The sequence below is a fragment of the Fukomys damarensis genome, unplaced genomic scaffold, assembly GCF_012274545.1.
Source record: "Fukomys damarensis isolate Sample0158 unplaced genomic scaffold, DMR_v1.0_HiC HiC_scaffold_13, whole genome shotgun sequence".
Lineage (NCBI taxonomy): Eukaryota > Metazoa > Chordata > Mammalia > Rodentia > Bathyergidae > Fukomys > Fukomys damarensis.
Genome location: NW_022900925.1, coordinates 24,990,088 through 25,007,697, shown reverse-complemented (window position 1 = coordinate 25,007,697; position 17,610 = coordinate 24,990,088). Strand labels below are relative to the sequence as shown.

General features: G+C 35.1%; 1 protein-coding gene across 9 annotated transcripts in view; it reads right to left on the bottom strand.

The window, feature by feature from the left end:
• Bcas3 (BCAS3 microtubule associated cell migration factor) overlaps window positions 1-17,610 on the bottom strand; it is a 530,094-nt gene that overhangs the window by 308,306 nt on the left and 204,178 nt on the right. For all 9 annotated transcript variants that reach the window (XM_010626745.2, XM_010626749.2, XM_010626748.2 and 6 more), the window contains exon 16: window positions 4,575-4,725. In XM_010626745.2, coding sequence (XP_010625047.1) covers window positions 4,575-4,725 — 151 coding nt within the window. The remainder of the gene's footprint in view (window positions 1-4,574; window positions 4,726-17,610) is intronic.

Here is a 17,610-nt window from a genome sequence, read left to right as displayed (position 1 = left end):
GAAACTATAATGCTAAGTGAATAAATCCAACATAAAAGTTAAATATAAGTGGTATCTGTTGTACAAGAAATGCAAAACATAAATAATTTTAAAAGGAAAAGAAAGAAGAGATGGTCGGAAACAGGTGTTTTGGAGATAGGGAAGGTGATTTGGAGAGGAGGAGGAGGACAGGAAGTAGGAAAAGGGAGATTACACATGATCATGATACAATATGTATGTGTACCAATTCCACAAAATGAATGTACTGCAAAAATACATTAAGTTTAAAAACTAATGTGTATAAAAATATTTTAGATCTGAAACAATGTAAGTACCTTGATGAAAATTTTTGTTCTGTACATTATTATGTCAAAAGCATTTTCAAAAAACTTTTTGCTCATTTGATTCATTAATCCAATCAAATACCTATGAAATACTGCTTAAAAATTCCTACCACAAGGGCTGGGGATTTAGCCTGGTGGTTCTGCCACCTGCCTTGCAAGCACAAGGACCTGAGTTCGATTCCTGGTATCAGAAAAAAAAAAATCCTACCACAAAATCCTGAAGTCCAAGAAACAGAGCAATCCTTTAGGACCAAACTTCACTTTAAATAAATAAGAAGAGCTACCCATATTTCTGCATGATAAAAACACAACAATGTAGTAAGCTGGGCTTGCTGATCCAACTGCCTCTGACTGGTAACGGATTCTATTTGAATGGGTGACTGTTGAAGCCACATAATTTCTAGCGCTTCCTTTGCCTTCACCCATTCACATCATCAGACATGGACAGCAGCTCCTGCCAGCACAGGCCTTCTTTCCTCCAAGAGCTGCTTTGAGGTACTGACCAAGAAGGTGTAAATACATCTGCCTTTGCCATTTTGAGTTTCACTGGATGTCTTGGAGTGAGACATATGGTCTCTGACGCTGCACAGGCTTTCAGGGATACATATTTGTAAAAAGAAGACAGATGTTAAATATGGTAAACACACATTTGTCCCCTGAAGGTTTAAGTTGAGGCTTCTACCCCAATCTGGATATGTGAATACTGGATCCCAGGTAATTCTTAGAAATCTCTGCTATAGAAGTATAACATGGTTATTGCTATAAAAAAAGAAGTGCAATTTCAAAAAAACAAAAATCATATTCTGAAGACCCTTTGTGCAGCTACGATAAGTAAAGTCAAATATGAATCTGAAACACTTCAGCGTTGGCATAAATGCACAAAGTCTTGAAATCCAGCAGTGGTCAAATATAAATTATAACCACTATCTTCAAATAATTCATCGTCACTATACTCTGTATTGCTAGGAAATCATAAAAAGAATAAATGGGAAGGGGAAAAAAAAGAACAGTCGGATGCATAATTTGTAGACACTGAAGTTCTGTAAAAAGTATTCGATTATTTTTAATTTAAAAACCAACTAATAATACTCATTTTAAGATCTCATGATAATTCTACTGTGGTTAGGTAAGAGAATATTCTTGCCTTCAGATATTATACATTAAAGAATGCAGGAAAAAAGGGATAATAAGTCTGTAACATATATCAAGATAAGTAGGAAAAGTATGTTAGTGCATACACACAGTGAGAAAAATCTGAAAAACACAGCAATTAAACTAAAATTGCTAAGAGACAGGATACAGAAATTCTTTATGCTAGTCTTGCAGTATTTTTATAAGCCTGAAATTATTTCAAAAAATTTTAAGCCAAATATGACAAGTATGAATTATTCTCTCTGAGCATTAGAATACAGAACATAATTAAAAAGAAATATTTGTTTTGTTTTGTTTTGTTTTTTGAGACAGGGCCTCACTTTGTAGTTCAAGCTGGCCCTGAACTCACTAAGTATCCCAGGCTGGCCTCAAACTCATGGTGAGCCTCCTGCCTCAGCCTTCCAAGTACTGGGATCCACAGGCATGTGCCACTACACCCATCTTTTTTTTTGGGGGGGTTTTTTTGAGACAGGGTCTCCCTATGTAGTTGAGACTGACCTGGAACTCACTATGTAGCCCAGGCTGGTCTCAAACTCACAGCAATCCTCCTGCCTCAACCTTCCAAGTGCTGGGATTATAGGCGTGCGCCACCACGCCCAGCACCATACCCATCTTGATAAAAGGAATTTTAAAACTTAACAGAAATAATATAATTTGAAAACTGATATAAAAAGCCTACTCAATAATGTATTACAAATATCTTACACTAATTCTAATCTCAAAGCACTTTAATTCATAATACTTCATTCATTAGTAATTATTAAATTATATATAAAGGAACACAGTATGAATTCTCCAAAAATCTGAGAACTTCTAGCAAGATTTTAAAAAGAAAAGAAAATAGAATTTATCTAAGTTCATAAATTCTGGCAACACAGGAGAATAACAGATGATTTAACAGTTCTATCTATCTTTTTTTTTAATTGAATTTATTGGTACATTCTAGGTAGACAGTACAGTCACATTCATTACTGGGATCCTGTACCTTTACATGCCAGGTCTTGGTTGGTTCTATCATCTTAATGCAATGAAAAAGAGGGTAGCAAGATAGAAGGAATGAGTAAGAGACTTTTTCTCCTTCTTATGGAAAATTTCTAATATATTCAACAGTAAACATACTTCCCCAAACCTGCCCACAAATATTTTAAGTCACATTCTAACATCACTTTATGCATAAAAGTACATCATAATCTCAGAGCCATCCACTAGGAAAAATTATTAGAGAGAGCTAAATCTTTGCATTACAAGACAGCATAGCTCTGTTTAAAACAACAACAACAACAACAAATAAACACACACTAGAAACAAAATTAAAGTATGCTTTCATGTCTCCAGGAAACTTTTAAACTATCTGGTTATAGTCCCTTCATTCTGAACGCAGAATTAGTACTCTGAAGGTGCGCTCACTTAGACTAGGAAAGACATGCAAAAATTCCTAAGTATTTTGTAGAACTGTGCAATGTTGAGATGAACTGAGAAGACACAATTATGTCCTGGCTGATATCAGCAAGTGAAAAAAAACCTTAAAATTCTGATTTAGTATTTAGTCTCATTTGTATTTGATTTTAGATCCAGAGAATGCAATACCATAACATGAAAAGACAAGTTAACTATAAAAATAAGGGTATAGATTTTTTGACTATTCATAGCCACTACTGTTAACTGTTAAACAAACAGCAAACATGTCAAAATTCTATTCAAAAGCATACGTTCACTGAACATAACGAGTTAAATGAAAAGCTACATAGGCCAAATGAACCTGAACTAATCTTTCCTTTAGTTTCCCTTAATATGACACAAACCCAATTTATTTCTGCATACAGCAATAAGATCACTTTCTATGCTAACATCACTACACCCAACACCTAGTATGAGGGTCCATTTCTGTTACAGTGATACTGTGGCCCAATGGACTCAGTCCTATAAAGACTGAGTACTTCTCACAGAAATTACTTCTCTACACCTTTAACAATAGCAAGACAATATTAAGATATATTGATGTAGCAGCAAAATAATTTAATCTGTTCTTTTCACTGGAAATATCCTGAGGTCTCTTTGAGGGCAGTAGCAGTTTTCTTCTCACGTGTGTGTGTGTGTATGTGTGTGTAAGAGAGAGAGAGAGAGAGAGAGAGAGAGAGAGAGAGAGAGACAAGGCCTCACTATATAGCCCAGGCTGGCCTTGAACTCTCAGTGATCCTCCTGCCTCAGCCTCCCAAGTGCGGGAATTACAGGCATGCACCACACACCTGCTTATTTTAATATAGAACTTTTTCCATTTCAAACTGATTAATTTTAGAGTTTCTCACTGAGGACAATCAGTAATTTGCCTATTTTAAAGTACCAAATACATTTTAAGTGTTATGATGTAATGAATCCCTAATGAGATCACAGATATGAGTTTATTTCCAGAAACCGAAAGAAATAATTTTATATTCCTAACAGGTATAAACACTTTAAATAGCTAAAATAAGCACAAAGAGATTAAATAACTACCTAAAAGCCTCAATTTTAGAACTTTTAAAAACTGTATCATCACCCTGTCTTGATACTGAGAGATTATATGTAAATTAAATTCCAATATACATGATTTTCAAAAGGTGCTAGAGGGGCCAGGGATTTAGATTAATGGTTTCACTGCCTGCCTCACAAGGCACAAGTTCCCAAGTTCAATTCCCCAGTACCAAAAAAAAATGGTGCTAGAAACATAGATGCATGTGCTCTCCTTATCAGGTATGTCAAAAACTGGGAACAGTTTTAAATCTCAATCATGTCTTCAAAAACAAAGAAAATTAAACTGTATAAGGCAGTGCCATAAAGCAATAAGTTAAGACTGTAAAGATGGGTCTGGTTTTTATTACCCAATCCTCGTTTTCACAACTTGTCACCACTTTGTTTTTTCCATGGCTGTGTGTGTACATGGATGTGTGTGAGGATGTTTGTGCACATCCTATACTCTGTACTTCATCTGCTGCCATGACAGCTCACATGGGCTGGAAATGCAGAACATAATCAAAACCACACAAAGAAAAAGTATGTTTTATTTTTATTCTTTCAACCCTCTGAAACAGCTGTGAAGTAGCATTGAGCTGGGGGCCTTACCCTGTCCGTTTGGTGATGGTCCCCAATGTCATTGGCTGCTTGATCTGTGCCAGCGGCATCACAACCATCAAGCTGGGGAGAGGAGAGAGGCGGGGATTGCCAGGGTTGTTGTTGGTAAAATTATTGTAAGAGTCTTGACTGTTCAGTTTCCCTACAATGAGAAAACAAAGAAAAGCATCACTGAAGGAAACATCCCAAGCTCTGATAGAGCTTTCACTGACTCCAGTAATAACTGAAGAAAGGTATCAAAGGTAGAATTCATAGAAGAATTAAGTTACATGGGATGGGAACAAATCAAACTGCAGAGATTACAATCTTAGGGGATGGCAAATGAATTCCCTGTCTTTCTATACACAATGAGATGTACTGCCCTTCTTAGATCACTGCACCCAACAAAATGTAATTCTCTTGCCTACACTTTGTGAATTTCTAGGGCTAAAGGTCACATACGTGTGTGATAGGGAGTAAGCTGAATTTGTAGGTCAATGTAGGAAAGACAGCCAGACCTTCCCATCTATAGATTCTACATCCATGGACTCAATTCCACACCCATGGATTGAAAAATTTTTTGAGGAAAAAAGCAAAAGCAACATCCAGGAAGAAAATCTTGAATTTGCCATACATTGAGCACCACTCTGAATCTATGTGAAGCAATGTGTAGGCATATCCTGTTACAGCCTCCTACAATTTTATAGATCCTCGGCTTCTCTGCAGCATTGTTTGAATATTGTTAGGCAACTATGTTGTTCAAAGGCTTATGATGGGTGGTCCTATACTGAGCACCCCTTTCTTGTCATTATTCCCCAAATGATAAAGTATTACAACTATTTACACAGTATTTATATTGTAGTAGGTCTTCTAAGTAATTCAGAGATGAGTTTATGAGAAGATATGCACAGACTATATGTAAATACTACACCATTTTAACTAAGGGACTTGAGCACTGTTCTGGGGACCAATTGGGTCCTGGAACTTGCAACAGGCAACTATTCCAATCTGAACAATAGTAAATCTTCTCATGTTACAGACATGCAAACCCATGTTTATAGCAGCACAATGTATAACAGCTAAAACTTGAAAATTAGCCTATATGCTCATCAACAGATGAATAAAGAAAATGTGGTATTTGTACACAATGGAGCATTATTCTGCCATCAAGAAAGATAAACCTGAGGCATTCATAGGTAAATGGATGCAACTTGAGACCATATTAGGTGAAATAAGTCAGACGAACAAGCTTAAATATCACATGGTTTCTCTTATATGAGAAAGAGAGAGAGAGAGAGAGAGAGAGAGAGAGAGAGAGAGAGAGAGATGTGTGTGTGTGTGGAGAGAGAAAGAGCAAAGTAGAAGATAAACAAGGAATATGGAGATCTTTTTCAAATTGATGAGAATAAGAGATGGAGGGAAGGGAGATAGAGGGGAGGAGAAAAAGAATTGAAAGGGGAAAATGATGACACTAGATCATTTACAAATGGGGAGGGTGTTCAAGACTTGGAAGGAGCAGGGAGCGTGGATAAGGATAGGGGATAGAAAAAAGGAATTAAGATGTATTATGTACATGTGCCAACTCCCTATGATGACTGTAATAATTATGTACTGTAAGCATCTACTAATAAAAAATAGTATTCTCTTCTCATCCAAGAAGTTGGGATTCCTTTCCACTTTCTTAGGTATTGTGTAACTTGCTTCAATGTTGTTTTGCATTTTCAAGTCACAACTTCTTTCTTATAAGCTACAAATCTTGTGCTGCCAGGACTGGCAATGAACAACTCCTGGACTGAAGCAACCCCTGCCTCAGCCCCCTAAGCATCTCAGACTATGTGCTGACACACCATACTCCGCTTCTTGGATTAATTTATTACCTAGAAGTTTATACTTTTTTTTTTTTGAGATGGTCTCACTACATAGTTGAGACTGACCTGGAACTTACTATGTAGCCCAGGCTGGTCTCGAACTTCAGCCTTCTGACTGCTGGGATTAAAAGCGTGCGCCACCCCACCTGGTTTGAAGTTTACACTTTTAATGAAATGTAGAAAATGAATTATTTCCTTATTTCACTTTTCAGATTGTTAACTACTAGGGTTTGGAAATACAGTAACTTCTGTAAATTGATCTTACATCCTACACCTTCACTGAACTTGTTTCTTAGCTCTACTAACTTTTGGTGGGTTCCACTAGATTTTCTATATAAGAGATTATGTCATCTTCAAAAAGGAGATGGCTTTACTTCTTTTTCAGTATGAATGACTTCTATTTCTTCTATCACCTAATTGCGAGAATTTCTAACACATTTTTAGACAGACAAGGGAAGAATAAGTCATTTATTTTTACTTCATTTGTGTATATGTGATGACTGGCTGAGATTCGCTGTGTTCACTGTTTTGAATATAGATGTAGAACTTCCCTTTTTTGTTGTTTTTAGCTGTCCAATATTTCTACTGCCACTTTTAAAGTAGTTATCATTTCTCTACTAACTGCTTTCCCACCTTTGTAAAAAATCCATTCTCTATTTTTGTGTGAACCTATTTTTAGATTCTATTGATTTGTGTCTATTCTTTCACCAACACTGTGTTTTCTTGATTCTATAGCTTTCTAATGAGTCTAATTCATGGACTCTCAGAGAAACTTTATGAAGTTTACATCATTATCCATATTACAAAATGAGTCCAGTATTTATAATCTGATAACATTTTTATTTCACAAAGGAAACAAACTTTTCACCTGGTAATTTCAAATAACTGTCCTTGCCTTTTGATAAAAATTACCTACCCCATTTATATTATTATCAATTAACAGCATTTTTACATATGTAAAGTAAACATACACATATAGATTTTTATACTAACTTGAATTAAAGGAACAAATTTAAATGGGGAGCCAGGCCTAATGGCACATGACTGTTATCCCAGCACTTGGGAAGTTGAGGCAGGAGGGAGGATCACCATGAGTTTGAAGCCAGCCTGGGCTACATAGTGAGTTCAAGGCCAGCCTCAACTACATGGCAAGATCTTATCTCAAAAAAAAAAACCCACAAAAAAGTTTACATGGGTACCAAATGAAGTCATAATTGGTATCTGACTTCTGAAAGACATTCACTTTTAAATCAGCATGGTTCCACCAAACAGTATCTAATGGTATTGCTGACGACAATTAAAAGCTAGAGTCTCATTCTTTTTTAAAATGCCTAATATGATGATGGTGCCTTCAGAAGTAGGATAATGACTTGACCAAATGTTACTCTTTCCTTGGGCACAACTCTATCTTCTTATAATACTTGATGGAATAAACAAGTTAAATGCTGATAGGTGTCTTTTTTGCAAAATAAGAACACAAGAAATTCATGTAAATAAATAAATTCTTATATCCCTAATCACCAATTTCTAATACAGAATGTACACTAAAGGGCCAGGGATTTAGCTCAGTGGTTCCACCGCCTGCCTCGCAAGCACAAGGATCCTATTCGATCCCCGGTACCAAACAACAACAACAACAAACAGAATATATACTAAAGTTAACAAACGTGATTTAAACCTACTGCTAGGATTAAAATAGACAGAATTTAAAATATAAGAAAGATGCTCTAGGCTGTTTAGTAAATTAGATAATATTACAATTATAAAATGTAGAACCTTATGGAAGAGATGAATGGGAATTCCATTAGAAGATTCTGTGGTGGAATAAAGGAAAAACTTTTTATAGTTAAGTTATTCAAAGTTGCTTATAATCACACTCTCAAGGCCAAGGTAAATGAAAATAGTTGTAATATTCACCTTTAGACAACTATGTTAACAGAGGGTTCAATGTTAAATAGGTCATAAGCTAATAAAATCCAACAACTGCACATCAGATACATTTCACAGCTAGTAAACAAATGTTTGTTGAGTGCTACAGCCTAAGGTTACATGCTGTGAGGAACTGTAGTTCCACTTATCACGAAGCCTACAGTTTAACGTGCATGAAACAGGAATGCTTAAGTGCTAACTGTATAGAACTAAAGATAAATATATGTGGGAACAATTATTTGGAAACAGGCTCAAAGACCACATGGGGACCCAACCTAGTTAGACTAGAGTAGAATATGAAGGGAAAGGATGTAAAGGGATGTTGTCATGTGAGCAGAAGTGAGGGTTATAATACAATCACTAAAATATTTCCATTTTACAAGGCCTTTCCATTGAGATAGAGGAATAAAATTATGATGTCTATCAGCAATAGAGGACTACAAATGATGATGTTAATGAACTTTATAAATAATATCTGTAGGGTTAGGGATGCAGCTCATTGATAAAGGACTTGCCTAGCATGGACAAAGTCCTGGGTTTGACCCCCAGTGCAGGATAAAAAATAAAATAAAATCAGTGGTATAAAAAATAAGGTGAAATGAGAAATTCCAAATGTTGTGGCTTAGCTAGCCATGATGGAAAGGGCTCACTAGGATACAGGACAACTTCAGAACAGCATATAATGAACTTGAGACCTATCCTTCTCAAACTGCTTTGTATTCTAAAGCATCACACAAGTATGTATAGTCTACTCGTGTAGTCTGTATATATGATCTAGTCTGTCTAGAACCCAAAATATCTGATTGTAAGGTAAGTTGTGTAGATTTCATGTTTATATTCAGGTTTGTAAGTGACCTACAGATTCAATGCAATCCCAATCAAATTATCAATGACATCCTTCATACAGCTAGAAAAAGCAATCCTAATATTGGTATAGAAACACAAAAAATACCAAAGAGCCAAAGTCATATTGAACAAAAACAGCAAAAGAGAATTACACTGGTGAGAACGTGGAGGAAAGGAGCCTGCACATTGCTGGTAGGAATCTAAATTATTATAGCCATTATAGAAAATAGTACCAGACATTTTTCAAAAAATTAAAAATGTAAACATGAATCAAAAAGAAAATGGGGGGAAGAAATCCAGAGATGGGGGAAGGGAAAAGGTAGGAGAGGGGAAGGAGAATATAAAGAAATCAAGATAAGTACATTCAGCTACTCCATAAGATGAATGTAAACATTATGCACTTACTACAAATATTTGCTAATAGTTATTTTAATTAAAAATGGACTACATGATCTAGCAATCCCACTATTGGGTACATATCCAAAGGAAATGAAATCAATATGCCAAAGAAACATCTTGGCTCTCATGTTTATTGCTGCAGAATTTACAATGGCCATAAATGGAAACAATCTAAGTGTCCATTAACTGAGGAAAGGATAAAGAAAATATAGTACATCAACACAATGGAATACAATTTAGCCATAAAAAAGAACGAAATCCTGTCATTTGCAACAACTTGGACGTAACTCAAGATCATTGCATTAAGTGAAATATGCCAGGCACTGAAATAATGCCATGATCTCATTCACATGTAAAATCTAAAAAGTTGATCTAGTAGAAGTGGAGTGGAGCATGGTAGTGAGTAGAAAGGTCATTACTAAAAGCTGAGGAGCATACAGGGCAGGAGGAATGGGGAGAGCTTGTCAAATGGGCACTAAGTTATAGTTAAATAAATAAAATGCCCTGGTGTGCTAATGGACAGCTGGATGACCACAGAAAACAATAATGAACTTTGCATGTCCCAAGCTAGAAGAAATAACATAGTATCCCATATAAATGTATAATTTTCATTTTATATCAATTAAAAATAAGTTTAAATGGGGGGGTGCCAGGGATTGAACTCAGGACCTTGTGCTTATGAGGCAAGCACAGCACCACTAAGCTAAATCCCCAGCCCAAAATAAATTTAAACTAAAAAAATAAGGACATTAATAGAACAGTCACTAAGGATGAAGCTCAGTGAGGCAAACCTTTGGTAGGGTTAGAGTGAGTTTTCAGTAGGGTAATTTCAATTAAGAGGAAGTCAAATGTAAAGGCTAAGGAAAGGGACTTTAAAATGATCAAGCTAATGACAAGGAATAAAGACTTAAAGACTGAGACCAAAGAAAAGCCATTAACAAGATAAGACACTGCAAGTAAGTCCAAAAGATTTTGAAAGAGTTCATACAAGGTGGTACAAAAACACGTATTAACAAAATATGAAAAATATACACACAAAGATATCTGAAAAATGTTTCAGGAACAAAAAGAAAGGAGTCACTTTTATTGTTTCAAAGAATAATTTAAAGGGCTGGGGACTTAGCTCAGTGGTTCTGCCACCTGCCTTGTAAGTGAAAGGTCCTGAGTTTGATACCTGGTACCCCCCCACAAAAGAACAATTTAAAAAGCGAGATAAAAATATTTAAATTTTGAGTATAAAGGAGTGATTCTATGTTTTTCTTGTTTTGCTTTTCTAATAGAACATGGAGGATTGGAAAAAGGAGAAATGTATGAAAAACATCAGGAGTTAGTAAAATTAGGGTACTAGCTCAGATAAGAAAGCTCAATAGCTAACACGTTACAATCAATATAGTTCAATAAGTGTTTCATGAATGAATGAAGGGAATATATTTTTCTGACACACAGAAGGTAAAGAAAAATGTATCCCTGTGAATGATACCAAAAAAAAAATAGGTTTGGTACCTCACAAGATGGTCAAATGACATGGGTCTGTGGCTTTCACTGCCCCGCTTGGTCTCAAGGTGATTAGGCCAAGGAGACTCAACTAGATACCTTTAAAAACAGATATTTAGATGTTTTTCTCTGGCTAAACCAAGCCTAACTTTCCATGTCAGGATGTTTCAACCTACTTTAAACCTCACAGAATAAGCTTCATCAGAAAGAAACTCGTAGTATCCATCTTGGATGTGGATTAAGCTTTTCCCAATCATTTTTCTTTGTGCAGCCTCTAAGGAATATATTTGGCAATAATAACAAAGTGAAAATTTTCTGAGATCTGTGTAGTCATTACATAACTGTGTCACCTTCACTAACCTATCTATACTGTTCTTTTTCATTACCATATGAGCACAATGAAAAGAGCAGAGGTTGTTTAATTGCCTTTTAGTGGGCTTCATGAAACCTTAAGATACATAAAATATTTCACAGACCATTTTACTTCCAAATTCCAGTTGGGACAAGACCTGCAAGTGACAAATGCCATGAGAATGGATATTCTCACAGTGTTTCTGGCACAACCAGACAGAGGAAGTCTCAAAAATCTCATGAGAAAATAAGCTCTTCTAAGACTCTCATCCCAGTTTTTTTGGGCTTACTGTATATAGATAAACTTGCATAAGCCTTCAGGCTTTAGGGTTTTTATCCAAATCCACTACAGCTTTGATCCTTTAGCGGGTTACCAGTCCCACCATAGATAGGCTTCTCCGGGGCAAAAATCCCAAGTTCCAATAAGATGGTTTCTTAATAAATTAAAACAGAAATCCTATTTGAGAATAGAAAAATAAGAATTTTTAAAACATCACTTCGTAATTAAATCTACGATAGTTTTTGTTTTTGCTGTTTTCAGTTGTGTGTTTACTGTTGTTACTGTTTTCAATGTTAAAATATAAAGTACGAAGCCAGGATAGTTCACTGTGGGGTTCAGCCAGACTTTCTATGTTTACTGTGAATGAGTTTGCACCACTGTAAACAGAATTGAGAAAACAGCCCCAGATACTCTTTTTTCACCCCTGCCACCTCTGGGATAAGGAATAACTGCAGGTACCTGGTACTCTGTGCAACTGGTGCTGTCAAACCGCCACATGTATCACAGTCTGCATATGTGAGACTGACATGATATGGTTTGTTTACTAAAAGTTTTGTTAACTTCAAAATGCCACCTTATTTATGCACTGTCCAAAATTACATTTTTCCAGACATTTTCTACTATAAAAACACAAAGGATAAATGAGTTGAAGATAAAAGTGAACAGAGAAAATAACAATAGGCTTCGTTGCTGCAGTAGAGGAACAGCTTGTCAGGTCAGCTTTGCACAGAGGCATATTCCCAAACCACTCATCATTAACAGACTCACTTCCACAGGAAAAAAAGAAAAGAAAAAAAGACAGAGTCTGAAAACTCCGGACAAAAGAAATCCCTGCAGACAAAGTAAAAACAAATTAAAAGACCCATTATAAAACACAGATGCTACAAGGAAAATAAACTTTCCAAGATTTACTGGGCTTTGACAAAGTCGGACATTTGTGGAAAAGACATCAGCAGCAACTCCCAGGTAATGTGGCTGGAAAGCTAGACTCCTTTCTTTTTTATCTTTACCCTCTGTGCAGAAGCTGCCAGGTTGGTATTCTTAGCTTCTGAATGCAATGATTTGAGAACATGTGAATGTGGCAAACTGCCAACTGCAAGAAATTTCTACAGTAAGCAAGACCCTGAAATTGTCGAACATTTAAGATTACACTAAATCTTAAAGTTAGTATCTGTGTACTGTGCATATATATGTATTTTTCATCAATGCAAACAAGACAAAAATAAGTTAGGATGAAATCATATGCTTTCTTTCAACCTCTAAAATACTTCACTACTTTACATTGTGAACCAAAGGGAATATTATCTCCTCAAAACATATTAAGCACTCAAAGGATAACAGTTACAGATCAAAAAGTCAAAGAAAAAATTTTACAGGCTTCTAGAAGCACAAGTTACAGATTGTCATCAATGAGGGGGTCAAAGGAAGTTTCTTTAAGAAAGGAATGTGTGAAAAACTAAGAACTCCAATAATTTCCACCAAAATAAGCATTTGGAGGATAAAGAAGCACTGTCCTTTCCTTGTCCTTTGGGACTTGGAGATAAACAGGTACTGATTCATTTGCAAAAGAGCAAAAGGAAAGGAGGCGGTGTTATTGGTGCCCTCTGGGAGCCTGCTGTTACCAGGTCGCCCTCTCCTCTGACTTTATCCATTCTTATCGTGGACTCAAACTTTATTCACTCAAGCACATGAATTTTCAAGGGTGATGATAGAAACCGACATAAAACTCAGTATACTGAAATCTTCTGATTGTGTCAAATTCTGTCCTCAGCATCTCTCCACACATTTCCCACTGTAGTTATAGGATATAAAACTCCCGGTCAGTGTCCCTGGCTTGTTCTGAACTCTTACAATAGAAAGTAACACCAAAACTTGATGTCAATTGTGATCCCTGGCACCCCAGAAAAGACAAATCTGCAGAAATGACCCTATTCCCCCAATTTTTGTTATCTTTGTCCTCTTTCCAGTGTTTTCCCTATTCTAAAATGTCATAAAGATGTTCTGTTCCCCACATCGTATCTTTCCTAAAGAAAAACTTGAGTAGAGTTCTGTGGAGTTTTTTGTACGCATTTTGCTTTCCATTGAAGACCAAAACATTCACTTTGCTTTTAATATCCTGCTGTAGAATCGAGAGGGATGCAAATCCAAAATTTACTAAGAAGTTTACATTAATTCATTGGTTGAGAAGTTGACTTCTTGACTCTTTCAAAGGAGTACAATGGAAGCCCATTTTGAAATAATCACTGAATATGTGGACTCCGAAAAGTTAAAAAAACTGCTTAGGTCTTGCTTCCCATCTAATTTAATATTAAAGCTTTTTCAACCTAACTCTCAATAATTACTTAATCAAAGTCAAATCCTTTCAGAATATACAAATAGCATCCTATGCAAATGAGAATTCCTACTTGTTGGGAATGGGAGCCTCTCTCTGCCTTTCCCTTCCCCTTTCCTAGATGAGAATGACAAGCTTCCCAGCTGCAGTTCCAGGACTTTCACCCTCCTATTTGACCTTTTCTCAGGCATGTTCCAGTATAATCTGTAATCTACTGAAGTAGGAAAAGGAAACAGCAGCGCCCTGGTGAGAAACAGTGCCTTCTGACCCACATACCAAGCGGGGCGGAAGCAATGCTTGTTCACAGAAGCCAAGGAGAATAGAACACACAATTAAAAGAAAATGAATTTTATGTGTAGTCAGATACACAAACAGATATATTTTAAAAGACTGTTAACACAACTAACAATTTAGGAAATGTTATTAAAGACAAAATGTTCAAGAATAATTCTGACATGATTTTTCTTACATTTTTTTTGGAGGCAACAAATGATAATTTAATAAGATTACAGAATTTTATGCATTTCAAAGAAAAACACTTGTTGCTTTTTCCAAGTAAACAGACCAAGTCACCATATACACCACTCCTGGTACTTTAGACAAGAGTGAAAATGTAGAAAAGTAAAAGAAACTGCCACAAAATGGTCTTTAAAACAGGAATCCAATTTTTTTCAAGATAAGAACTGAGGTTACTAATACTATAATTAATTCTTACAACAACAAAGCCTACATAACATTTTGTACTATTGTTTATTAAATGTTATCAGAATTAAAACTGTACTTCAAAGGGAATGATACTGTATTAATTATTAACTAATTATGTATGGCTATATTTACTCTCTATATAATTTAATGAATCATTTGCTAAGAGGTTTTCCTTTTCTATTCTTACTACATTCCTACCTGTTCATTATTATTCTTAATGTGGAGGCTACCATAATATGTAATTTTAAGTATTTTCCTTTTTTTCTTTTGATACCAAGGATCGAACTCGGGTCCTTGAACTAGTATTTTCCTTTTTTTTAAAGCTAAAATAAACTTTAAGAATTCAGAAAATTCATTCATAAAAAGTAAAAATCATAAAGAAATAATTACTATTGCTAAAATCCTAAGTAGAAAAAGTTTAGTGCATACTTCTCCAAAAAGACACTAATGTAACTAGAATATAGAGTGTCAAATCGTTATGTGGAAAAACTGAGAAAAGGAGATAAATCAAGAGTTAAAGACAATGTTCACAAGATTTAAAATGCAAAGGAGGAAAAGTAACAGAAGTAGCTAAAAATACTTCTAGTGAAATACAAAAAATCTACCTAAATAATATTATACAATTCAATCTGACTCACAGTCAACCCAATTTATAAACTGAATGAATAAAATATCCCTAAAACTATGAAGTTCATTACTTTATTATTCTTAACAGTATTCCACAGTTCTAGGATGAATAAAATTTATTAGGAGCTAATGTTCTTGATATTTTAAAGTTTTATCAATTATAACTCATTTTAAGTATTAGGATTATAGTTTTATACACTTTCAACAATGAAAAATAAAAACTATTAACAGACTATCCTTAGATAAATAAATACATATGAATAGATGATAGTCTATTTAACACTAGAGGGGACAAAGCAAATTCGTTGTATAAATAAAAAATAATAAAAAGATGGTGGTCCTTTTTTACCTTACTATACAAACTATCAAATTGAAACACATTCCCAACTCCTCTGAAAGAAGCTCAAATACAGTGGTGGAACTAAATGAAGACTTTAACCCTACTGAAAAAATTCAGAATTAAAAGAGCATAATCTAATGTCCCTTAGCCCAAATATGGGATAAAATGGGCTGCCCAAAGTATAACTTCTCATGAAAATTATTTTTAACAGTACTCTATACACAACTCTCTGATGCTTATCTCCTAATAAATTTTGTACCATACCAGCAGACCTAACAGAAGCATTCTGCTGTTCAAAAAATGTAGAATCCTATCTGCCTGATTCAACAAATAAAACTTTGTTAAACAGGAGAACATGTAGCAGTATGGAGAGTTGGTTTAGAAACTTTTAAAAACTCTAATAAGCGGACGTATTTAATTAATTGCAATATATAAAGTGTATTTTCTTAGGACATGGAAAACTCAAAAATGATGTAACATTTGAAGACTTGTCTTTTTCAATTACATTGAACACTGCACTTTAGGAATAATTAAATATTAAAACCAAGGTATTTTCTGCAGAAGAACAAGTATAGCAGTAAAGTGTAAGCAGCTTTCCTAATCAGCAAATAGATATAAACCAAAATAGCAAAGACTCTCTTCTCCCCACAGCCTTCTGCTCGTCCAGTTGTCCCTCCCTAGCCCACCCCAATGGAAGCCTTCCTTCTTATTACCCATGACTGTTAAGAATATTTTTTGGCTCTATTTCAGCATCGTGACTCAGGTCATGAGAAGTGTCAAAGATGCATTTCCTTCAGATGGGAAAAAGCAACAGAATTTAACAACCACACAAAGATGGGAGTATAGTGCAAAAGGGCCAAATCAGCATTTTTGACAAAAGGAAAGAAAAACTCTCTTATATTCACATATATTTAATTTCCACTTTCAAAACACTTATATCTTTCCATCAAAATATGCTTATATATTCTGCTTTAAGAAAAAAAATAAGAAACCAATATTCAATTGTGCTGCCTAAATTATTCAAAGAAGATTTGTGAAAAGAATCAATAACAATAAAGAATTTAACCTTGGCACATTATATGAACACTAATAATTAGTTCAAGTCCTGGTTCTAACTTTATTTCTCCAAAAGCATACCAGTAAATTTACCTATGTACATAAAAATTCCTTCTATGGAAAAGCTTTCAGCATAAAACCCATGAAGAGGTGTGATACCATGAAAAAACTGACTCGTCTTTTCCTGTGATTCTCTCCTAGCTCTATCACTTCATATTTTCCCTCATCCATGATTTTATCAAATGGAGGCACATTTCAGTCCCCTCCAAAACTTGAATGGAATGACATATCACTGAATGTTTATTAAGTATTCCCTCCCAGAAATTGTTCTTCACCTCAAAGATGGAATAGCCTATCTCTACTGGAGATGTCAATAACAAATGCCCACATTAATTCCTCTCTCCATTCTGAAATACTTTTTCTCTTCTTATAACTTCAATATTCTCACCTGCAAAAACAAATCACCTAATGTGAATAACTCTTTCAGTGAACCTTAAATCCTTTTCCCTTCCTCATCCTCCTCCAAATTCAAAATGCCATTTACCCTCTCACTGTAAGAACCATCAGTTTCTATTTCTCAATACACAGAAACCTGGTATAGCATTTTTAACATTTTATAGATTACAACTATCAACAGCAAACTTCTAACTCCTGCTCAGAATGTAAACCTCAAGACCATTTATGTCTGCTATACTTAAGAATGATAATTTCTAGAATCAGGGATTTAGTTCAATGGTGCTACTCCTGCCTAGCAAGTGCAAGGTCTTGAGTTTGATCCCCAGAACAAAAAAAAAAAAAAAAAAAAAAAAAAAATTTTTAAA